General features: G+C 47.9%; 1 protein-coding gene across 1 annotated transcript in view; it reads left to right on the top strand.

Moving 5' to 3' along the window:
- Positions 1-6,292: 6,292 nt before the first annotated feature.
- Positions 6,293-25,362, top strand: part of ANKH (ANKH inorganic pyrophosphate transport regulator) — a 120,670-nt gene continuing 101,600 nt past the window's right edge. Inside the window, exon 1 of the mRNA XM_056854604.1 lies at positions 6,293-6,388. Coding sequence (XP_056710582.1) covers positions 6,293-6,388 — 96 coding nt within the window. The remainder of the gene's footprint in view (positions 6,389-25,362) is intronic.

A 25,362-nucleotide genomic window follows, 5' to 3' on the forward strand; every position in this document is an offset into this window, starting at 1 on the left:
CACAAGGATGGAAACATGTATACATGCGTGTGTGGGTATGTGATACAAATGTACAGGCAGAAAAGGGCAGAAGATATTGTAAAGGGTGGGTAGAAGACTCAGCTTTTCAAGATGTAGGAGTGTTACATTACAATGCAGAGCAGAGATCTAAGTAGGATGAAGATTTAAAAATCAAGTTAAAAATAATCATGTACACGTGCACCACTCTTCATTGGTGATGAATTTGCCGAGTAACACAGTGTATGTAAGCCTATGTAGGAGGATAACTTTAGGTTGTGAGCCAACCTCTCCTTGTCCCAAGCCTGATAATGTCAAATTGATATACAAATTTCAACTTTGCAGCTTCCCACTGGGGTCGACCACATCAGAAGAAAATGTACCGTTGCGATGGGGAGGGGGGAGGGAGGCTTGAAGGGTAACTTCTGGGTGGAAGGGGACCCTAGTGGAGGATCTTTCCTAGACAATGACGGTGACACTCCAGCTAACCCTGGTTAGTACTACGCAGAAGAAGGCAATCGTAAACCGCTTCTGATAATCTCTTTCCTGGAAAACCCTAAGATGAGACTAGAAATGACAATGCTGCTAGGAAAAGTTGAAGGAAACGAGGAAGACCCATCAGGAGATGGAACTGATTCAATAAAGGAAGTTTTGGCCTTCCATTTGCAAGACCTGAGCAAGCCTGTAAATGGTAGGACGCTTTGGAGGTCATTCATTCATAGGGTTGCCATAAGCCAGAAGTGTCTAGATGGCACATAACACACACATTGATTTCACAAACATTTACATACAATATATAAATATATATTGGACAATATCCAGTGAGAGCCAGTGTGGTGTAGTGGTTAAGAGCGGCGGACTCTAATTTGGAGAACTGGGTGGGTTTCCTCACTTCTACACATGAAGCCTGGTGGGTGATCTTGGGCCAGTCACAGTTCTCTTCGAACTCTCTCAGCCCCACTGGTCTGTGGTGGGGAGAGGAAGGGAATGAGATTGGAAACAGCTTTGAGACTCCTTAAGGTAGAGAAAAGCAGGGGATAAAAACCTTCTTCTTAACATTTTGAATGAAAGGCCTTGAGGTTAGCTCTTTAGCCTGGAGTTTGCCACTCTATTTTAAAGCACAGAAAGCTGATTTTTGGTTTCCCTTTGGTCAGAGAGAGGCACTCTGCACATGTTCGCAGGCTCCTATTGCTTTGGTTGGAAACCCACATTCTGGACCTGATACCTAGCTCAAAAGAATCCCTGGCACTTTCCCAAAAGATTAGATAAAGAAGCATGCCTTAAAATACTTCCCAAAACTGAAACAGTAGAATTTAATATTTTATATTTTAAGAACATAAGAAAAGCCCGGCAGGATCAGATCAAGTCCCATCAAGTCCAGCAGTCTGTTCACACAGAGGCCAAACAGTTGTCTCTAGGAAGTCCACAAACAAGACAAATGCAGCAGCAGCAGCATCTTGCCTTCCAAAGCACTTAAGATAATAGGCCTGCTCATAAGAACATAAGAAGAGCCCTGCTGGATCAGACCAAGGCCCATCAAGCCCAGCAGCCTGTTCACACAGAAGCCAAGCAGATGCCTCCAGGAAGCCCACAAACAAGACGACTGCAGCAGCGCCATCCTGCCTGTCTTCCACAGCACCTAATATAATAGGCATGCTACTCTGATCCTGGAGAGAATAGGGATGCATCATGACTAGTAGCCATTTTGACTCCATGAACATGTCCACCCCCACCCCGTAAAGCCTTCCAAGTTGGCAGCCATCACCACATCCTGGGGCAGGGAGTTCCACAATTTAACTCTGTGTCGTGTGAAGAAATACTTCCTTTTATCTGTTTTGAATCTCTCACCCTCCAGCTTCAGCAGATGACCCCGTGTTCTAGCATTATGAGAGAGGGAGAAAAGCTTCTCCCTGTCCACTTTCTCCATACCATGCATTTTATAATAACTCCTTTGATTCTCCTCCACCACACAAATGCCAGCTCATATCACCAACAACACAGGGGCCCACAAACATGGTAAGAGGGTCTCAAATATTCAGCATCAATAAAAAAAAAACACTGCTAGACCACACAACGGTTTTGTGGCATCTTCAATACTTATTGTGGCACACGCCATTGTGAGCCCAGTTCTCTGCTGCATGTAGCATATTACATTCAGATGGCAGGCATGTGTGCAAACACGTACCAGGGTACAATTAGAAGGTAGCCTAAGGAGGAAGGAAATGGTATTACAAGTGAAGTCAGAGGCCCACGATCCTATAGACCAGGGGTGGGGAACGTCAGGCCTGGGGGCCATTTAAGGCCCACGAAATCATTTGGTCTGGCCCTTTGTGGGTCCTGGCAGATCTCTAGCTCAGAAGGATCTGACACTGGTGATCCGCCTCCTCCCGCAGACAGGAATAGCCTCTGTTCAAGGCGGATGTGAGTTTGTTTTGCAAGAAAAGGAACCTTTTTCCCCCCTTGCAGAAGAGTCTTTAGCTATGGAGCTGCTAGGACCGTCAAAGAAACTGTGTTAACCCTTTACCTCCCGGGCCATGGAGAAACGTATTCCCTCTGTACTACAAGAGGGCTGGGGGCGGAAGTGGCGACAATGGGGGGGGGTTAAAGGGGGCAGGGACAGAATGCGCATGGGGGAGGGGGCGTTTTTAGCCAGTGTGTGCTCATTTCATCCCTGCAGGTGGAGGTAGCAGGAGCCAGCTGTAGAATCTGGCCCGGCTGGTGCAAAAGACCATTCTGTGCCACCAGGTGGGCAAGTGCGCCACTGGTTGGATGCCTGCCTGGTTGCCCGTGCGCGCGGGGTGTGTGTGTCATCTGGCTAATTTTTAAGTTGATAATTTTGTATGGCCCGTGAATGATGTTATAAATATCCAAATGGCCCTTGGCGGAAAAAAGGTTCCCCACCCCTGCTATAGACCATAACAACAGCTAGGCTAAAGCGCAAACAATCCAATTGATGTACTGACTAAGCTGGCTGAAGAGTGCGCACAAATCTCTTAAGAAGTACAACTACTTCCCATCACCAGCTAGCCTCTCCCAGTCTCTGTGCAGAGTCAAATCTACACGTGGACTCAGCAGCTTCGTTCTGCAGTCTCCTTTTAGAACATGTTTTGCTGAGTGGCAACTAACACAACACATAGTTAAATTGTGGAACTCCCTGCCCCAGGATTTGGAAGGCTTGAAGAGGGGAGTGGACATGTTCATGGAGGAGAGGGTTACTAGTCCTATGGCTACTAGTCCTAATGAATTCTAGTCATGATGCATACCTATTCTCCAGGACCAGAGGAGCATGCCCATTATATTAGGTGCTGTGGAGCACAGGCAGGAGAATGCTGCTGCAGTCATCTTGTTTGTGGGCTTCCTGGAGGCACCTGGTTGGCCACTGTGTGAACAGACTGCTGGGCTTGATGGGCCTTGGTCTGATCCAGCAGGGCTTTTCTTATGTTCTTATGAGCATGCCTATTATATTAGGTGCTGTGGAACACAGGCAGGATAATGCTGCATTTGTCTTGTTTGTGGGCTTCCTAGAGACAACTGGTTGGCCTCTGTGTGAACAGACTGCTGGACCTGATGGGCCTCGGCCTGATCCACCGGGGCCTTTCTTAAGTTCTTAATGTACAGCGATGCTGAATTATTCCCTGAGTTACAGAATTACGATGCTTCTATTAGGAACCTGTCTGTTTCTTGCCGTTCATACTGTGTGAGTAGAAAGGAGCTGGAGCTCAGCAGCAGAGCATCTGCTTTGCATGTAGGAGGTCCTGGGTTCAACCCACAACATCTCCAGTTAATGGGATCAGGTGAAAAGACTTCTTCTGGAGATCCTGGAGAGCTACTGCCAGTCAGAGTAGACAAGACTGATCCTGATACACCATTGATCTGACTCACACGAATAAAGAAAATCAACTGTCAACTGTACATAGATTGTCTGTGTGTTCACTGCAACTTAGACCAGGGCTAGTCAACGGCAGCTACGTGGGTTCGTTGATAGTACAAACTGGGGGGACACAACAAATCATAGAAAGGGACAAGATTCCCCCTTTGTCAAGATCCTGTCTTTTCAGAGGCTCACGAAGGTAGCTTCGGGGGGGGGGGGAGTCTTTGGAGGTCTTTAAGCAGAGGTTGGATGGCCATCTGTCAGGAGTGCTTTGATTGTGGGATCCTGCATGGCAGGGGGTTGGACTGGATGGCCCTTGTGGTCTCTTCCAACCTTGTGTGATTTTGTGATTCCTCCCCCACCGCAAGTGATTCTCAGCTCTCTCATCATTTGGTCATTTTCTGGAGCATTTTCCTTCCTTGTGGTTCCAGAATTTGTTGGTTGATTTTATTTATGTATTTATTCATTTACACCCTCCTTTCTCCTCAATGGGGACTCAAAGCAACAGACATCATCCCCTTGGCCTAAACACGACACCATGCTGGTTTGTTGTTGATGATGTTCAAAGTCATATTATTCTGCATACTCAGGAAGCCTCTTGAGCAGGTACAGACCTCTCTGCCTTACCTGTGGGGGATTTTGCTTTGTGGCTTCCAGGAGGGACAACCAGTCCCTTCAGATAGGGTGGCTGTTCCAGGTGAGGCTTTCCATCTGTCTTAATGACCGAACAATTTTTTACTTTTTAAAAAGCATCTGTCCTTTTCGAGGCACACTGGGGAGGAAACCCCCCCCCCCAACATACAAACTCTGCCTTCGGGAACACAGAGTTCCAAAGGATTTAAAAAAAAACCCTTTATTTTTAAAAAAATTATTGAAAACCCTTGGCTGGCTGTACCAGCAGCCTCCAGGATGGATTGTTTAAAAACTGGCCCTGTTGATGGAAGACGGTGCTCCCAAATGGCTCTGAGTTCATGGAACCTCCATGTTCAGAGGCAGTATATCCAGCAAGAGGGCCCTGCCATGGCCTTCCTGCCTTGCCCCAAAGACCCCTGCCTGGGCGCAATTTCAACCCCCCCCCCCAGCTCCAAGCTGGCCAGGGCTCGTGGTGAAGTGATTCCTCGTGGTGAAGTGCCAATAAACTTCATTTCTATGGGAAAACATATATTCATTCACATGTATGATCACTCACAGAATTATAAGGTGCTATGCTCAGGTATGAGAGCATAAGCACCGGGCACATATAGATTCTACACACACATGTAAAGGCACTGCCCCATCATGTATAAGGGGCAAAAGAATTAATCGTTGGTTCATGTTCGCTAGAGTGTGAATATGAGTTAGCATAAGCTGGCAGCCATCGCTATCAGGTGCCAGAGAGATCATGCTTTCTGCGCTGGTGCAACCAGGCTCCTTAACAAGGCCTAAGAACCAGGGATCGAGGACACCAGAAGTGTCCGAAAGGAAAGCGACGTTAGGGATCAGTCGGCCCCCTAAAGGGAACGCCTTAAGACCCCTCTTGGAGGAGATGCAAGCGACGGTGCATGCCAATCTAACTGGTATTGGCCCCGATTGTCCTGCGCCACCCTGATTCACTTGCCTTGGACCCCAAGGCTACATTGTCAGTGGCCAGATTTGTTCCAGTCCTTATATCCCTCCAACACTAGATCGATGCTGCTCAAGATGAATGGATCAAGGAGCTTCGAAGGGAGGAAAGGAAAGGATTCACTTTCCTTGAACACAACAGGCTGCATCCCTTTGTTCCGGGTGGGCAATGCTGGGATGCCGTGGGGGCATTTCCTACCGGCGCTGCCCCTTTGTTGGCCCATCCCCGACCCGCGGGCTCCCCATAACCTCTCCTGGGTGGCTGGATCGGGCCACGGAGGCATCGCGTCTGCCGGCCGGCCTCCTCCATCCTCCATCCTCCATCCTCCTCCTCCTCCTCCGGGCCGTCTGGGCGCCTTCCTCCCGCAGCCTCGCCCCCTCCGCGTCCCCGCCCGGCCGCAGCGGAGGCGGCGTCGGGCCGGGCCGGGGGTCGTCCGGGGGCGCGCCTCCGTCCCCGGGGAGGGGGGGTCCCCCCGCGCCTGGCCCTTGGGAATGGCCTCCCCGCGCCGCCTCCCCCCCGCCGGCTCCCCCGGGCGGCCGGGGGGGAGGAGGAGGAGGAGGAGGAGGAGGAGGGCCGGAGCGGCGGCGGCGGCGGCGGCAGGGGCGGCCTTGGGCGCGGGGCTGGCCGGCTAAAGGGCGCCGCGCGGACGGCCCGGCGCGCCACAGCAGCCGCCGCCGTCGGATGCGCCCGTGCCGCTGCCCCTGTTGGGAAGCCGCCTGCGCCGGGGCCCCCCGCTCGCCTCGCCTCGCCTCCCCGCGGCCGGGGCGCCGGGGCCGGCCGCCCGCCCGCCCAGCCAGCCAGCCAGCCAGCCAGCCGGCAGGATGGTGCAGTTCCCGGCGCTGACCCACTACTGGCCGCTGGTGCGCTTCTTGGTGCCGCTGGGCATCACCAACATCGCCATCGACTTCGGCGAGCAGGTAAGGGCGCGCCGCGCCCCGCCTGGGGCTCCGCGCAGGATGGGGGGGCAGAAAACCCACTCCCCCGCAGCCGCGCCCGGCTGGGGGGGCAGGTGGGGTCTGGAGCCCCGTGCGCGTCGCCCGCCAGGCCGGCGGGGCCTTTTCTCTCCCCTCGCCCCTGCAGGAGCCGCCTGCCCTTGGGACTCCTGGGGGCTGGGGGGGGGGGTCTTTGGGTGGGGGCCGGGCGCCCTGTTCGCGAGAGCATCCTCGGGGCTCAGGTGGGGATGGGGGGGGGGCGCTCTTTGCAAGAAAACCCCACGCAGGAAGGCCTGCGCTCCCAATGCCGCTTGGCTGTACAGGGCTGTTGGCCTGGGAAGCGGGCAGAGGAGGGCAGCCCCCATCTGGAGGGATGCACTTTTCACTGGGGGCTTTGGGGCCGAGTGCCGGATGCTGTGAACCTTTGGCTCCGTTGGCTGCATCCCTTTGGGTCCGGCCGTGACCCCCCTCTCCATGCGACACGGCCGGAAAGCAGGGGCCTCTCCGGCCTCTTTCTCCATCACTGGCCGGAAGGTGTCAGGCCCTGCAGCCTCCATGCCTAAATTAAATGTACAAAAAACAAGCCAAACCACAGAAGCATCCCTTGCGCTGTTGGAGATGCTGCTGGAGATGCCCCTGATGGGGAAAGGGGGTGGGGAGGAGGCCGGCGTGGCGGGGATGGACAACTTGTCTTCCCAAGAGTGTCTCTGGTCGATTTCAGGCTCTTGTGTTTTTTAAACCCTCTGCTTGCGGCCTGCTCTTTTTTGGCCCACAAGCGCACAAATCGGTTTTAGTGGTTGAGCAATGATAGCTGGGTGGCCCTGCGTGGGGGCTCTGCGTGGGGGGTCTCACTCGGCCTCTGCGCCCTCCCTGGGCACCACCTCTCACCAATGAAACCCTCTAGTGTCACGCTTGGAAAAGGTAGTGCAGGCGCTATGCTACGTTTTGAGTATTTAAAAAAAAAAAAAACATTCGATGAAGCTGTTTCACTTATTTCCCCTTGTTAGGCGCACACCTACGTTATTTTTTAAATATTCCTCTAAAAAGGTGCTTTATGCCACAAACAGATGTTTGAAAACAAGCAGGTCGTAAAGCAACACTTGGTGCTTGAACACATGAAGCTGCCTTCTACTGAATCAGACCGTCAAGGTCCATCGAAGTCTACTCAGACTGGCAGTGGCTCTCCAGGGTCTCAGGCAGGGGTCTTTCACATCTCCTGCTTGCCTAGTCCCTTTAACTGGAGATGCTGGGGATTGAAGCTGGGACAGCATGCCAAGCCGATGCTCTACAAACTGAGCCACAGCCCCTCCCCCAGGATGGATCCAGAGCTTTGTGGGAAATCCAGGTGTTGCTGCTACATCATAGGTGTAGGTACTCTGGATGCACCCTTGTGTTTAATTAAAATACTGAGATTTGCAAAGGGCCTTGCCTTATTTAATTTTTTTTTGTTCCCACGGGGCTGATGAATGCCATGGTCCTTTGACCTCAGTTCCCCTTAAATAGCCCAGGGCATTGTCACCAGCCGGGCACAGCCTCTGAGTGTCTGAGGCTGAAGGGGCGGTGATCGTACCCTCAGGGCCGTGGCAAACTCTGCATAGACACTCTGCAAGTTGGGCAAGACCTAGTGAGTGGCTGAGATTCAGCTGCCAGTTAGTCCAAGAAAATGAATGAAAAACGAATATTAAAAAAAAAAAACCCTGAGGGTGCATCTTTGCAAAGGGAATGATGGTGATTTGTACTTCTGGTTCCCAATCTCCTTTTCTAGTAACGTGCTGGGAACGAGGGAACTCCTACAAACACACACACCCTTCTGCTCTGCTTGAATTGATTCTGGGTGGCGACTATCCCTCTGCCTGAGACCCTGAAGAGCTGCTGCCTGTCTGAGTAGACCATATTGACTTTGATGGACCTAGGCTCTGACTCAGTATAACACAGTTTCTTGTGTTCATGTGTCTTCTAAACTCAATCACTAATATGGATTGGCATCCCTTCTTCACCTAACCGAAGAATGAAGCAAAAACGGGCAAGATCCATCCGTTTGCCGAGCCAAATGCAACTAAGAAATGGTAGTTACAGGGTGCTGAATTGTCACTACTTAGTGCTGAGTATTTGCCCTTAGCAGTTTGAATAGTCCCGGCTTGCCCAAGGTTGTCAGACCTCGGGAGCTAAGCAGAGTAAGCCAAGGTTAGCACTTGGATGAGAGACCACCAAGCAAGAGATGGGGTGCTATGCAGAGGCAGGCAAGGGCAAACTGCCTCTGCTCATCTCTTGCCTTGAAAACCCCATGAAGGGAAGGCTTGAAGAAGGGAGTGGACATGTTCACGGAGGATGGGACTATCCATGGCTACTAGTCAAAATGAATACTAGTCATGATGCACACCTATGCTCTCCAGGATCAGAGGAGCAGGCCTATTAGGTGCTGTGGAAGACAGGCAGGATGGTGCTGCTGCAGTCGTGTTGCTTGTGGGCTTCCTGGAGGCACCTGGTTGGCCACTGTGTGAACAGACTGCTAGGCTTGAGGGGCCTTGGACTGATCCAGCAGGGCTCTTCTTATGTTCTTCTGATTGTGACTTGATTGCATTTAATTATTATTTGCCCTTAGAAGAGACAATGGTATATTATCAGCACCATGTTCACAGTAGCACCAAAATAAGGATCCCTGGGGTCCTTGAGCTGGCTTCTTTCATCAGGATGTTTTTATGTGGTTCTTTAAACTTTCAGCTTTCCCCAGTACAATTATATGTATTGAATAATACATGCACACCTCATTTTTCGGTTGGCAGGACTGAAGGACTCTTGATTCCCCCCCCCAAAAAAAAAGCATAGTAAACAACTGATCTCTAAAGAGAAGCCAGACACAGACATACAAGCCTGGTTACAGGAGTATGTTTTTTTTTTTCTTCCCCAAGTCCCTTGATCATCATCAGTGCACTATGCGCCAGAAATGTGTATTCATATTGGTTGCCTGGAGGACTCTTGTTATGGCCAACAATCCAAGATTTCTTTTTCAACATGTCGATCCCTGGAGACTAAGTTAGATCCCAGTCACAGGTTTGATCCCCAGCTTCTCTATATTTAAAAGGATCTGGGAGTAAGTGATGGGAAAGATCTTAAGCACCTGAAATCTGAATAGACAATATCAGCATTGGTGAACCAATGGCCTAACTCAGTATAAGACAGCAGAGGTAAAAAGCCAAGACCAAATGCATATAAAAGGCAGAATAATAACCAGCGGTGCCTTGCCAGATTATTTCTGCTGGTTAGAAATCCATGTATTTAGACAAGTTTTTTTAGTGAAGAAGAAGAGCTGGTTTTTATACCCCGCTTTTCTCTACTTTTAAGGACTCTCAAAGCAGCTTACAATCAGGGTTAAGCAATTGATCGACCTATCCTGCATGTCTTCTCTAATCCTTTTTGAAGCCATCTAAACTGGTAGCTGTATGCACGTCTGATGTTAGAGAAATAAGTTCATTACCATTGAACACCTATTGAAATACTATGTTTTAGTTTGATGGGAGGCAGGAGCTAGATATTATTCCTGCAGAACCAAGTGCTACAGATATTATTATCAGTAGCCACAGGCATCGTTGGAGGGATTTTAACTCTGTGGTAGAATGCATCTCTGATATTTCCATCTCTGGTATTCCCACTTAAAGGATTTCTGATAGCTTGAAAGGCCTTTCTTCGCTTGAGTTTCTGCCAGTCATGATAGACAGAGTTGAGCAAGATGGACCGGTAGTCTGTGTTTGTGGCAGTTTTATGCATGTAGTTGTAGCAACAGTTGCCATGGGAAAAGTGTGCGGTAAGGGGTGACATTAGAGCTCTACATGAAAACACCTCTATTAAAATAAGATGTAATCCCCAGGGTCAGCTGACCAAGGAAATAAGAACACTAAAGGGAGTGAAACAAGGCTGTATATTGGCTCCCTTATTGTTTAACTTCTACATTAATGATCTTGTGGATTATTTGAGAAGTCCAGCGTTTCATCCCCCTAAGTTAGCTGACAAACACCTACATCTTCTTCTTTATGCTGATGATACAGTAATATTATCTAGAACTCCCATTGGTCTCAGAAGGGCCCTCCATGCATTTAACCAGTACTGTAAGGAGAACTGCTTGGAGATCAATTATTCAAAAACAAAAATAATGGCCTTTGCTAAGAGGCCAAAAAAACACTCATGGTGTATAGACACTACCCCGATAGAACAGGTACATACCTATAAATATCTAGGTGTAACTTTACAAGAGTCTGGTTCGAAGAATGCCCACTTAGCCCATGTCTCACTGAATGCTCAGATGAGTGCGGGGGCTATTCAAAGATTTTATTGGTCTAAGGGGGGTAGGAATGTGGCAGCCGCTATTAAGCTTTTTAATATGAAATCCTTGGCTCAATTATTATATGGAGCCCCACTCTGTATAATGGCAAATAAGATGTTACTTGAAAAAACTCAATCTAAATTTTTAAGAAATATCCTCCAAGTATCTACTGGAGTGTCAAATGCTGCCATTCGACTGGAGGTTGGAATGGTTACGGTCGAGGCTAGAGTTTGGATCGCTGCCATTTTTTACTGGCTTAAGCTGATTTACTTCCCTGGGCGACTTGTTTCACTTACCCTGGTAGATACCTTTGTCTCCCCTTGGAGTAAGATGATTGAGCAAAAACTGAGCTACTATGGCCTGTCAAAACAACTTTACAAAACAAATGACTATGCTCAGGCAAGAGAAATTGTTAAACTCTGTATATTGGATGTCGAAAGACAGCACGATATGAATAGGCTAAGGAGCCCTCTTTATGATATAAGTGGGTTGAATAGGGTGGTCATGATGCCATATATTAAGTTATTGGATAACCAGGAATATAGGAGGATTTTTACCTTGTTAAGATATAACATGCTACCCACAGCTGTTCTAGAGGGAAGATATAGAGGCGTGCCATATGGAAGTTGTCTATGTGAGTGCGGTGATGGCTCTGTAGAGACTTTAGAACATATTCTTTTTGAGTGTAGAATATATAGGCAGATTAGAGAATCCCTGATTGTGCCTATAATTGCATGTTACCCTCATGAAAATAGAAGGTCTCTTCTTTCAATCCTGCTATTGGATAAGCAGCAGGAGATTACCTGTAAAGTTGCCAAATTTGGTTGGATGGTTCTTAAAATTAAGAAAAGGCGGAGTGGCATATAAAGATGCCTTATGTAAATTCGTATTTTAATAAGATGTATATTGGTGGTATGTAAGCTATTTTACTTATGGATTAATTGTGTTCTTATTTATATTCTGGTCTATGACTGTTTTAAATAAACTTGACTTGACATTATGTGGATAACTAAGTACAATTTGTGTAGGTTTTTTTTGCTGATATTAACATCTGTTTGGGTCACATTAACATCTGTGCTGGCAACCCTTATTTCTGTTTATGCCCTGACTTGGATGGCCCAGGCTGGCCTGATCTTGTCTGATCCAAGCAGGGCTGGCCCTGGTTAGTATTTGGATGAGAGACCACCAAGGAAGTCCAGGGTCGCTATGTAGAGGAAGGCAATGGCAAACCACCTCTGTACGTCTCTTCCCTTGAAAACCCTACTGGGTTGCCATAAGTCGGCTGCGACTTGACAGCACTTTACGCGTACACTCATTTCTGTTTATAATTGGTGGTGGTCTTACTAATGTCACACCAAATGACATTATCCTGTATCAGGCATTCCACAGGAAGGATATGCGTGAGCACATACCGTTCATAATTTGACAAAAGAAAATAGACCAGGATCTCATAGCAGCTTGCTTAACTATTTCTAAAAGAAGTGTGAAAAGTCTTGAAAATAAATAAATTTGTATTACAGCCCCAAGATCATCTTTTCTTTCTTAGATGTCCAAAACTGTATACATTTACCTTCCAGCTGCACTTCTTCCCTTTTCCCCTTCTGTAATTTTCCAGATCATATGTGGGAAATGATTTTCTTTCTTTCTGTTGCCTCTGAAGAAGTAAGCTGTGACTCGCGGAAGTGCATGCTGGAACCAACGTTGATCCTCTTTAAGATGCTGCTGGATTCCTGTTTGGTTTTGTTGTCGTTCTGCTTTATAGTGCTTGCTGTAATAATCGGGCTGCCAAATCCAGGTTGGGAAATACTTGGGGATTTTGGGGGTGGAGCCTGGGAGGGTGGGATTTGGAGAGGGGAGATTAAGGCTGCAGCCCTAAGGGTGTTCATTTGGAAACAAATCCTACTGGCAACGGACAGGGCTGTTTTTGAATGATGCGGTTTTGGCCTGGCTAATGAAAGATTCTATCTCGAAGCAGGAGCTTTCATACTTTTCCTGCCAGATGTCCCTGTAGCAAAGGTATCACCTTACCTGTTTTGTATCTGTCGCCATAAAGAGAACACCTCAGTATGTATAATGTCGAGCGAAGCCTGGAATGAAATGTTAGTAAAACACTGGGATGGTTTCCAGTTGAGTTGTGCCAGTTTGGAACAGTTCTCAAGGAGGCTTTTCTGGTATTAATCCAGTAGCCACGGAAATATTAGTTTTTGGTTCATGAGTACATATTGAAAAAAATGAGCTTGCTATAGTAATATTTATCGATAGTTTGGCTGCAGTGGGTGGCAGCTAGAAGTTCTCAACAGGAAAATGTGCTAAGTTGGTTTTAGTTACCGTACTTTGAATGATCTGAACAAACTTGAGGAGGGATGGGGGGGATGGATGGGGCATTTGGAAAAGGCTAGGAGAGATGGAGCAGCCCCCAAAAAGAGCATAGAGTTGAAAAGAGGGGTTGGTTTTTATATGCCGACTTTCTCTACCACTTAAGGAAGAATCAAACCGGTTTACAATCACCTTCCCTTCCTCTCCCCACAACAGACACCCTGTGAGGTAGGTGGGGCTGAGAGAGCTGTGACTAGCCCTAGGTCACCCAGCTGGCTTCATGTGTAGGAGTGGGGAAACAAATCCAGTTCACCAGATTAGCCTCCGCTGCTCATGTGGAAGAGTGGGGAATCAAACCCGGTTCTCCAGATTAGAGTCCACGGCTCCAAACCAACGCTCTTAACCGCTACACCACACTGGCTAGGAATGGTGGCCTCAACTAGCAGCAGAACCAAAACGAAAACTTGTCACTTTAGGGTTTCTGCCTTACTGGTCTCTCTGTTGCTTTCTAAAGGGCGGCCATGTGCAGATCTGTTCAAATAGGAATTCAGAGCTGGGGAGTAAAGCAGTCACAAGACAGTTTTCAAAGCAGCTGCCACGTTGATGGTGTTCTTTTGCCAGCTTGGCTTGCCTTCAGATTCCTGCCGTTTCCTCCAGCATGGAGTAGTGGTTAATAGTGTTGGACGCTAAGGTGGAGAACTGGTATTGATTCCCCACTCCTCCACATGAGCGACGGACTCTAATCTGGTGAACTGGGTTGGTTTCCCTACTCCTCCATGTGAAGCCTGCTGAGTGACCTTGGGCCAGTCACAGTTCTTGCTGAACTCTCTCAGCCCCGCCTCACAAGGTGTCCATTGTGGGGAGAGGAAGGGAAGGTGATTGTAAACTGGTTTGAGTCTTCTTAAAAGGTAGAGAAAATTGGACTATAAAAACCAACTCTTCTTTTCCTTCCTTCCTTCCTTCCTTCCTTCCTTCCTTCCTTCCTTCCTTCCTTCCTTCCTTCCTTCCTTCCTTCCTTCCTTCCTTCCTTCCTTCCTTCCTTCCTTCCTTCCTTCCTTCCTTCCTTCCTTCCTCCTAGCATCTTGAATAGCCCAATTTTTAGCCTGAGCTCATCAGAGCCTGGAAGCTAAGCAGGGCTGGCCACGGTTAGAACTTGGGACGGGCCACGGCCAGCCACCTCTGCTTGTCCCTTGCCTGGAATGCCCTGTGGGTGGAGTCACCTTGAGCCAGCTGTGACTTGATAGCATGTTCTTCCTTTTTCTTTTGATCTCAGCCCTGTCCCCCGTCTGGGTGGACCAGGTCAGTGTAGCATACATTGTGGGCTGTTCACGATGCACTGGGTGACTGTCTCAGCCTAAGGCTGTTACGTGGTGCATAACGTGGTGTAACAGGGAACTTTGTACGCTGCTGTGAGCTCCTTGCAGGAAGCACAAGATAAAAATGTTTGCAGCGGTGCTGAATTTTTTTCAGAACGCATCTAGAGTCGGTGGGGCTTCTCTTTCTCCTTCCTTCACAACTTTCTGTGCTTTGTACTCCAGGCCATAAGATCCTTAACACGTTTATTCCTCAGTAAGTCCCTTTAAGTTTTCTGGGACTCGTTGTCAAGGAAGTGTGCATAGTATTGCAGCCTCGGAGTATGTATGTGTTGTGTCTTGGTATGAATAGGGGTACATGGGCAGGTTACAGATCAACCAGGTGAGCATGGGATCAAATAGGCAAGGCAGAATGTTTTCTTTTTGATGAGGGTCGCGGGCCAATTTAGAGTGGTGGCAAATGTTTTCACACACAGAGGAGGCTTTTCATGATCTCTACCTGTTAGCCCAGGGGTGTCAAACATATGGTCCGAGGTCCGAATCCGGCCCCTTGAGAGCTCTTATCCGGCCCGCGAGCCAGCCGAGGCAGCCAGCCCCCCACTCTCGACCTGGGCTGGCGAGGCATGGCCCTGGCGTTGTCGTGTCTGAACCACCCTCTGCGGGGGCCTAGGCTTGTGATTCTGCTACATCTCTACACGAAGCGTGGTCAGGCCATTCGGTCACACCCAGTATGGAGATATTGAGGACTCTGTTCTGGGCTTCCCTCCGAATCAGGAGGCACGCCCAGATCAGTGACTCATTCAGAGGTGGAGGGGAGGGCTCCTCTGATAAAGCATAATTCTTATTCTGACATGTTCCAAAGAAAACCCTGGGGACTATCAGTGAAACATTCTCCCAGTTTTGAATGGGAAACCTTCCTCTAACCCTTTGGGGAACTGAAGTCGCCGTCAGCGAGAGGGGTGTTCTAACCAGTTGTAACTCAGATCAGTGGCAGACCCCCGTGGAGAGTTCAGAGCCGGGGAAGGGTTCTTGTTGTTGCTTGGAAAGAGGTGATGCGCTTTGCTAGTTGTCGTTGCATCCCTTTGTGGAGTTATGGGTCACTTGTCACCTTATCCTTCGGGGTAGTGGAATGAGACTTTTTGTTAATGCGCAACTGGGTCACTCGATTACATTTCCTTTGGCCCGCTGATACATGCTGAACTGTAATGTTACATTCTGTTGCAGTGTATTCTGATAACATGGGGCGGGGGACAACATAAATTAGGCCAAGGATAGAAGAAGAGACTGCTGTGAACCATGTAAATTGAGCTGAAGTTCTATGGACGTTAGGAGCTGGTCCAGTTCATTTTTTCTCATGTTTTTCTGGGTTAGCCTCCGTCTCTCCTTTTCTAGAAATGCCATTTTTGTCTCCTCGTGAGCATCTGGTTGTGCTCTCAGTCACGAGCTCACATTGTAGACACCTCTTCGGTAACCAGACCTTGGCTGTTGGCCTATCTGCAAAAACATCCTGCCCAACTCAACTGCTCTAGGCCAGCTCGTGACATTGATAAATTTGGGGCTTTTGACAATATTATTTATTCAGAAAACGTATATGTTGCCTCTCCAGAGACCTGTCACAAAGTGAAAACATGATAAAATTATAAAACAGCATTAAAATAACTAAAAGAAACAAACCAGAAAAGAGCATGAGACATTCAGCAGGCTTTAAAACGATCATCAGGCTAGAAGCAGACTGGGGGAAAAACATTTTAAAAGATCTTTTATGCATAGCTGTTTCCCTCGCGGTCACCCCTCCGACGACTTTGGGTTTTTGTGTTGATTATGCACGCTGTTTCCCACCGTCAGAGGTCACTCTCCCCCTGCATTTCCCCTGCGTTCTGCCCGCATTTTCAAATTCGAGATAAAACAGGTCTCTGAAAACATGGGGGAAATGCGGGGAAACTCAGGGGAAGAGCAAGGCGACCTCTGACAGTTGGGAACGGCATGCATAATTCAAACAAAGGCCTGAAGTAATTGCAGGGGTGACCGTGAGGGAAACAGCCATGCATAAAAGACCTTAGTGAAAAGCCTGGGTAAGAATGAATGTTTTGGCCTGGTGCATAAGAGAGAGTTGGGTAGGTGCCAGGCAAGCTTTGAATGGAAGGGCATTCCCCAGGTGAGATGCCACCATGTGAAAAAGCTCGGTTTCTGCCACCTGTCTCCCCTCTGCAGGCGAGGGGGGGGCACAAACAGGAAGCAAGACTCGGGGGGTGGGCAGGGGCATTACATGTCTTACAAGTAACATGCTTGGCGAGTGGTTGCAGCTAACCTGGATGGCTTTAATGAAAAGATCAGTCAAATGTATGAAGGATGAACGGCTGTTAGCATGATAGCAAAATGAAACCTCCATGTTGTAGCCGGTATATCTCTGAATGACAAGAGGCCTGAAACAGAGAACGAGGGGTGATGTAGCCTCTGTGCCCTGCTTACGAGCTCCAAGAATGATCTGGAAACAAAACACTACACTGACTCGGATGGGTCACTGGTCTCCCACCCGTCAGTGCTTTTCATCCGTCCCGACACCCAGCAAACTCTGGCTATGTTGATGGCGATTGGCCCTTGAATATAAAGAGCTGTGACTTTTGATGCTCTTTGGTCCTAAAATAGATGGGTAACCATCCAGCCGCAGAGGGTTTTTTAAATTCAAATGGCAGGCTGTAGGCTGGACTTTCCTTTGTCCCTATAGAAACTGTGGATCCCTCCCTTGGTGAACGTTTTGCGCTGTATCAGAGGAGGGCAGAGGACTAAGATCTAAACATTGTCATTCCCTGTTGGTTTATTGCCACAGTTAATGTTGTTATCTATTTAACTGATATCTATTAAAATAGTCAGGCCCTCACTGGTGTATGTGTGAAGTGCCATAAAGTTGCTTCCGATGCATGGCGACCTTATGAATCAATGTGCCACAAAATGCCCTGTCGTTAATAGCCTTGCCCAGGTCTTGCAAAATGAGGGCTCTGGCTTCCTTTATGGGGCAAAAACGCATGGTCGCTTTAGCCTCCTTTATTCCCTGTTTCAGCGAGGATTCAGCCAGGATCGAATGCATGCGTTTAAAGGAGGCTAAAGCGACCATGCGTTTTCGCCCATTGAGGCAGTTCATCTCATGTTGGGTCTTCCTCTTTTCCTGCTGCCTTTAACTTTTCCTAGTATTATTGTCTTTTCCAGTGACTCTTGTCTTCTCGTAATGTGACCAGAGTACGATAGCCTCAGTTAGGTCATTTTGGTTTCTAGGGAGAGTTCAGACTTGATTTGATCTAGCACTCACTGATTTGTCTTTTTGGCAGTCCATGGCATCCGTAAAAGTATCCTTCAACACCCCATTTCAAAGGAAGCTACTTTCTTCCTGTCAGCTTTCTTCATTGTCCAGCTTTTACACCCATACATAGTTATATGGTATGAATTAACTTGATCTGAGTTGCCAGTGAAACATTCTTATACTTAAAAATCTTTTCTAGCTCCTTCATAGCTTCTCAGTTTCAATCTTCTTCTGATTTCTAGGTTGCAGTCTCCCTTATGGTTGTTGAGGGAGCCAAGGAATACAAAGTCTTGAACAATTTCTATTTCCTCATTGTCAGCCTTAGAGTTGAGTAATTCCCCAGTAGTCCTTCAGAAACTCAAGAGGACTCCAGATTAGATTGTATTTCATATAAGAAATCATAGAATCATAGAGTTGGAAGGGACCACCAGGGTCATCTAGTCCAACTCCCCTGCTCAATGCAGGAAATTCACAACTACTTCCCCCACACACACCCTCTCATGATCTGCCTAAAGTTTTAGAATCAGCATTGCTGACAGATGGACATCTAGCCTCTGCTTAAAAACCTCCAGGGAAGGAGCACTTACCACCTCTCGAGGAAGTCTGTTCCACTGAGGAACTGCTCTGTTAGAAAATTCTTCCTAATGTCTAGACGGAAACTCTTTTGATTTAATTTCAACCCTTTGGTTTTGGTCTGACCTTCTGGGGCAACAGAAAACAACTCAGCACCATCCTCCATATGATAGCCCTTCAAGTACTTGAAGATGGTTATCATATCCCCCTCTCAGTCTTCTCCTCTTCAAGCTAAACATACCCAGCTCCTTCAACCTTTCCTCATAGGACTTGGTTTCCAGACCCCTCACCATCTTTGTTGCCCTCCTCTGGACATGTTCCAACCTGTCTACATCCTTCTTAAATTGTGGTGCCCAAAACTGAACACAGTACTGTAGGTGAGGTCTAACCAGAGCAGAGTAAAGTGATACCATCACACTATACTTCTGTTGATGCAGCCCAATGTGTGGTCCCCAGTCCAATTTCCCTAGATGCAGGGTGCATTTGTAGGGGAGGATTGGTAGAAGGGGATCTTTTAAGCCTCCCCACTGATTCTTCCTTGTAAATGCCCCCAACAAGCCTCCAAATGATGCTCTGCTGAAGGTAAGTGGGCCTTGGTGGGTGGATGAGAGACCTGGGAATCTTATATGTGCTTCCTTGAGCTCCATGATGGAAGAAAAGCTGGATGTGTGCCATGAAATAAATGAATCAAATTGAACAAGAAGAGTTGGTTTTTAGACCCCAATTTTCTCTACCTTTAAGGAGTCTCAAAGTGGCTTACAATCTCCTTCCCTTCCCCTCCTCACAACAGACACCCTCTGAGGCTGAGAGAGATCTAAGAGCTGTGACTAGCCCAAGGTCACCCAGCTGGCTTCATGTGAAGGGGTGGGGGAACCAACCCAGTTCACCAGATTAGAGTCTACCGCTCTTAACCACTACACCATACTGGGTAATAATAATAATAATGACGTCAGTGTTGAACATTATGGAACATTCCTTCGTTGCCTACTCCGCTGTCCACCATCTCTCCTGGTTTCAGTTCCATGGCAGCTTTTTAAGGTATTCCTAGGTGGTTTCTAGGAAGGATAATCATTGCTGATGTAGTTGGACCAACTAATTTTGCATCCGTATTGTGCTTGTTTATGCCATCGCAGTTTATGATGTCTTACTCTAGTAATCATTATGTTTCATGCTCACAGTAGTCCTGTGCCCACAACCCCTCTTCACGTTGACTGAACATGCAGAGAGTGCTGGCCGGGCCGGCTCTTGAGCACCATGTCTACGTGTGGAGGGGCTGTGCTCACACAGAAGTGGGGGGTGGGCCAGCATGCCAGTGCCCCCTATTCCTTTCCATGCATTTAGTCAACGTGCAGAGGGGTGGGGTTGCATGTTCAGGTTTGTGTTAGGTATAACAACTCACAATATTGAGATTTCAATATTCGATTTGAGAGTGCAAATCCAGCAGCACCCAATGAAAGCGCTCGATTTCCCTTCCCGAATTGTGTGCGGGGTGGTTTCGCTTTTTGTTTTTGCAATATCTTGATTGGATTAGATTAAGAGAGCATGATCTTTGTGTGTGTGGTGGTTTGGGTTTAAGCTGTTTAACTTGGGGTACAGTGACATGTGCAAAAGGGTTGTGTGGATCATTGAAACGTTTCCTAAACATCCCCTAATTCACCTTGAATGACTCATAAGCATATTGGCTTGGTCTGCATTTATTTGTATATTCAGATTATTTCACATTGTCAATTAAAAAAAAAGATCGTACCATGGATCAGAACTGTGTGCTTCTGCCTAGAGGCTTTCCTTATCAACAAAGAAGAAGAAGAGTTGGTTTTCATATGCCGACTTTCTCTACCACTTAAGAAAGAATCAAACCGGCTTACGATCACCTTCCCTTCTCCTCCCCACAACAGACACCCTGTGAGGTAGGTGGGGCTGAGAGTGTCTGACTAGCCCAAGGTCTCCCAGCTGGCTTCACGTGGAGGAGTGGGGAAACAAATCCAGTTCACCAGATTAGCCTCCGCCGCTCATGTGGAGGAGTGGGGAATCAAACCCGGTTCTTCAGATCAGAGTCCCACCGCTCCAAACCACTGCTCTTAACCACCACACCACGCTGGCTCTCCTTATCAACATGATTTTTATTCCCGTTTTCCTCAAAGGAGGCCAGGACAGCATGTCTGTCCCCCCGCCGCATTTTATCTTCATGACAGCTCTGTGAGGCAGGTTAGCTTTAGAAAGCATAACCAGTTGTAGGTCACTCAAACCAGGCTGCTTCCACAAGAGGTGTGAAAATGGGTGTTCCCCACGGGGGGCGGCAGCAAGCAGCATGGGAGCGGGCGGGAATGACCTGCACACACTTTGTCCTGACATCCCTCACAGTTGTCATCATCCTTTTACCATGTCTGTCCCTTCCCTTTTCCAGCTGAGCTGCACTGCAGAGCTACGTCACAGCTGGCGGAAAAAAACACCTTTAAATGGCCATGCGGGGGGGGGGGAGAGGAATGAGGAGCTTATTTCAGATATTTTGAAGGTGGCATTGAGCTCCCCCCCATTGTGGCTGCAGGTGGCGTCCGCATGGATGTACCCCCCCCCCCCCGGGCACACTCCAGTTACCCCTTGGAACTGGATCAAGGAAGGGTTTTCTTTGATTGGGCCTAAAGTGGGAAAGAGCCCTGACCTGGATGGCCCAGGCTGGCCTGATCTCGTCAGATCTCCGAAGCTAAGCAGGGTCAGCCCTGGTTAGCATTTGGATGGGAGACCACCAAGGAATACCAGGGTTGCTGTGCAGAGGAAAGCACTGGCAAACCACCTCTGTTAGTCTCTTGCCATGAAAACCTCAAAAAGGGGTCGCCATAAGTCGGCTGCGACTTGATGGCAAATTAACACACAAAGTGGGAAAGCCCCAGTAGTCCTTGTGCAGATGGTCCCATTTAAATCTGTGGCTCCTGTGCAGGGAAAAAGTCCCCACGTGGGAAGCATCCCTTGGGTCTTTCCTGGCAGTTCAGGCATCTGAGCCCAGGTGCTCTTTTTCCTAGTTTGGCACTAATCATTATTATATCACACTGGCTATCAATAGGATGGGGGGTGGGGCTGTGGCTCAGTGGTAGAGCATGTGCTTGGCATGCAGAAGGTCCCAGGTTCAATCCCCGACATCTCCAGTTAAAGGGACTAGGCAGGTAGGCGATGTGAAAGACCTCAGCCTGAGACCCTGGAGAGCCACTGCCGGTCTGAGTAGACAATACTGACTTTGATGGACCAAGGGGGTCTGATTCGGTAAAAGGCAGCTTCTTGTGTTCATGTGTTGGTGGGCAGTCAGAACTGATGAGGAGGGGATTCGGGGGACAAAATTCCTGGGGCCCGTGGAGAAGAGTGCATCATGTTATTTGGGTCAGGTCTGAGGGCGCCCAAAGGGAATCTTTGTCCAAGGGCTGGTCCTGGAGGCAGCAGCTAAAATTATGGAGCAGGCGATGGGATGGTGGCCAGGGGAAACCTGGCACAGGTACCTGAAAATATAGACGAGTGAGACGTATTATCTGTGGCTGGAATTACACGTTAGGTGGCCAACTTCGCTTTTTTCAAACCGACTCCCTGTTCTTCTCGGAATGGCTGGGTCAGGAAGGGACGATTTGCAGCAGGGCATTTGTGGGCAGCAGGGGAGCTTTGTGTTTCCCCCCCTTCAGTTGACTGCTTGTCCTCAGTAGCTCTCCCCTACAAACCAGCGTTTCCTGCGACTGTGTGGTGCTTGGAACTGGAAGAGGCAGGTGGGGTATTAAAAGGTGCCGTCAGCTAGGTGATGGGTAATTCCAGCCATAGATAACCCGCTTAGGTAATCTATATTTTAAGACACCTGCTCCAGGTTTCCTTTTCCCACCACCCTGCCGCTGTCACATTGGTAAGGGAAGCCACCCGAATAGAGAGAGTCGCTGAGTCTTCTGGAGTCACAGCCGGCTGCGCCTCTCTCTGCTCCTCATGTACTTTGGCTCTTACCCAGTGGATTAAAAAAAATATCTCTGTAGTGTAGCAAAACAGTTTGCTTCAGCACTTTTAGTGCCTTTGATCTTTGGCCTTATCCTTCTGCAACCAAACCAACCCCCCCACCCCATTACCAATTAAAGGTCGACATTGAGCAGAACTGAAAGTAAAATGATCTTGAACACATGAAGCTGCCCTGGTCCATCAACCTCAGTATTGCCTACTCAGACAGGCAACGGCTCTCCAGGGTCTCAGGCAGAGGTCTTTCACATCACCTGCTTGCCTAGTCCTTTTAACTGGAGATGCTGGGGATTGAACCCGGGACCTTCTGCATGCCAAGCAGATGCTCTACCATTGAGCCACAGCGAGAGCCTCTTTCAAGCTGAAAGGTGGAGGGTTTCAATTGCATAATTTAATTGGGGAGACACCTCACCCCTAGCTGTGTGTTTAGGTCAATTTCCTAAATGTTGACGACAAAGCAGCGAGCTAGATAAACCTTCTATCCAGGACCCTGTGTGTGAATTGGATAATCTAAGGGTCCTTTTAGCAGGGGTGGATTTTAATATGACATTGGCAGTTGCCAAGTTTCTTTCCCAGTCAACTAAAATTTAAAAAATAATTAGTTGTTTTATTGGTTATCTAGTAGGGTCTCCAACCTCCAGATACTAGCTGCAGATCTCCTGCTATTACAACTGATCTCCAGCCGGTAGAGATCAGTTCCCCTGGAGAAAATGGCAGCTTTGGCAATTGGACTCTACGGCATTGAAGTCCCTCCCCTCTCCAAACCCCGCCCTCTTCAGGCTCTGCCCCAAAAATCTCCCACCGGTGGCAAAGAGGGACTTGGCAACCCTAGTTATCTAGATATCAATTTATATATAAATATAAAATATATATAGTTCCTTTTTCTTTAGTTTCAGTCTCAGTGTGATACTGTTCAAGGACGAATTGGCTGCCTGAGCAGTACCATTAAAGTAAGTAAAGCAGCCAGCAAGATAGTTAAAGAGTGAAGCTAGCTAAAAGCAAATATTACCTTAGGGCATTGCAGAATTATTGGCTAAAGTGTGCCCCATCCACATTTCTATCCTTTGTGCAATATCCAAAGGGATATTGTAGATGGGTGAAAAGTCGCTCAAACCTGCTTTGAAATGTCAAAGCTCATTTGCTCGACTTTTCACCCATCTATCTGAACGCAACTCACAAACCGTATTGGGGTTCAGTAAACTTGGACTGCAGTACCTGGCAGGTGGTAATACATGGGTGGGGGTTGCAGGCTTGTTCTATAGCGACGAGATGATTAAATATGATTGGCTTTGATAGCCTTGCTGTGGGAAACTGCTTTAGAAAAAGAAAAAAACTGTTCTCTGGCACTGGAGATGGGAGCACACAGACGCCTGAGAATTAAGAAACAAGCAAACAACGCCCCCCCCCCCCAACAAAGTGTGCTTCTTAATGCCGTTTGCCACTTCAAAAATCAGTAGACGAAAGCTTGACTGGAATCATGCCATGGGGAGCACACAGTATCTATGGGAAAATGTAAATAAAACATAATCCCGAGGCCATAAGAAAGGCCATGCTGAATCAGACCAAGGTCCATCAAGTCCAGCCGTCTGTTCCCACAGCGGCCAACCAGGTGCCTCCAGGAAGCCCCCAAACAAGACAACTGCAGCAGCAGCATCCTGCCCGTGTTCCACAGCCCCTAATATAATGGGCATGCTCCTCTGATACTGGAGAAAATAGGTATGCTCATGACTAGTATTCATTTTTGCTAGTAGCCATGGATAGCCCTCTCCTCCATGAACATGTCCACTTCCCTCTTAAAGCCGGCTCAGTTGGTAGCCATCACCACATCCTGGGGCAGGGAGTTCCACAATTTCAAACCCCAGCAAAAGGGGGCAGAATTCTGCTTTTCACTGTGTACATTGCAAGCAGTGACCAACAGGATTGGAGGTAATGCCATTGAGGGAAACTACCGCATTTTCTCAGGCACAAAATGTTTCTGCTCGGGGGGGTTCGAGCCTCCCCACAACAGAAGCCCATGCAAACCTGCAGGAATATGCGAGGGACCGTATTTAACAAGTTCAAAACAAATGTACATTTTATTGCTCAATAAAACTGCCTGTGTCGAACAGTGCTTAATCCAATGCCACAGAGTCCAATTGCCAAAGCAGCCATTTTCTCCAGGGGAACTGATCTCTATCGGCTGGAGATCAGTTGTAATAGCGAGAGATCTCCAGCTACTACCTGCAGGTTGGCACCCTACTTACAGTGCCAGTTGACTTCCATGGATTTAGAAGAGTATAACTCTGCGAATGTGTACAGTTAGCCTGCAATCATGGTAATTTTGCACCTGTAATTCACTATTGCAATTCAAGCTTACCCCAGCCTCTTAAAAGATGTCCATAAACGCGCTAATAAAGGCCACATAAATAAATGTATTCTTCAGAGCCATTAAAACTTTGAGTTGGTGTATAACATAGCAGAACTTTTCTTTCTAGTCATGAAAGCATGTCGACTTTTCTAATTTGCTATCTTTTTAAAAAGAAGAACAAGCACACAAGTTTTTGACCAGCAGGCAATGGTCTAGTGGTTAGGCCCTGTTCCAGCATTGTTAACAGGCTGTAGAAAGTACCACATAGGGAAGGTTGTGTAGATCTACGAAGATGTTTATTCTACAAACAAGCCCTCTCTCGATGGCATGAGATTCCTTTTGAGCAGCGCTTTTTGAAGCCATCCCGTTCAGCTGTCATTTTCAGGTTATGTTGTTCATTACCCTTCAGGATGCCTCAGTGCGCATTTCCGTGTTCTGTCCCAATCTGTATGTGTGGTGGAGGGGTTAACTAACAGGCAATAACTTATAAAGGTGGGAAAGTTAAGTCCCAATCTGAGCTGCTCTAGAAATAGAAGACTCACAATTGATATTAAAGATCCCAAGGACTAAAAAAATTTGAGAATCTTAACACCAGGTCAGAGACCACCTCAAGCAACTCATCGGATATTCTAGATTAATGCCCTCAAATCTATCCAACACTAAGTGGCTACAAATGGAAGCAATTAACAGTGTGGTGTAGTGGTTAAGAGTGGTGGATTCTAATTTGGAGAACTGAGTTTGATTCCTCACTCTTCCACCTGAGCGGTGGACTCTTATCTGGAGGACCGGGTTGGTTTCCCCACTCCTACACATGAAGCCAGC

Source organism: Euleptes europaea, chromosome 8 (genome assembly GCF_029931775.1).
Source record: "Euleptes europaea isolate rEulEur1 chromosome 8, rEulEur1.hap1, whole genome shotgun sequence".
NCBI lineage: Eukaryota > Metazoa > Chordata > Lepidosauria > Squamata > Sphaerodactylidae > Euleptes > Euleptes europaea.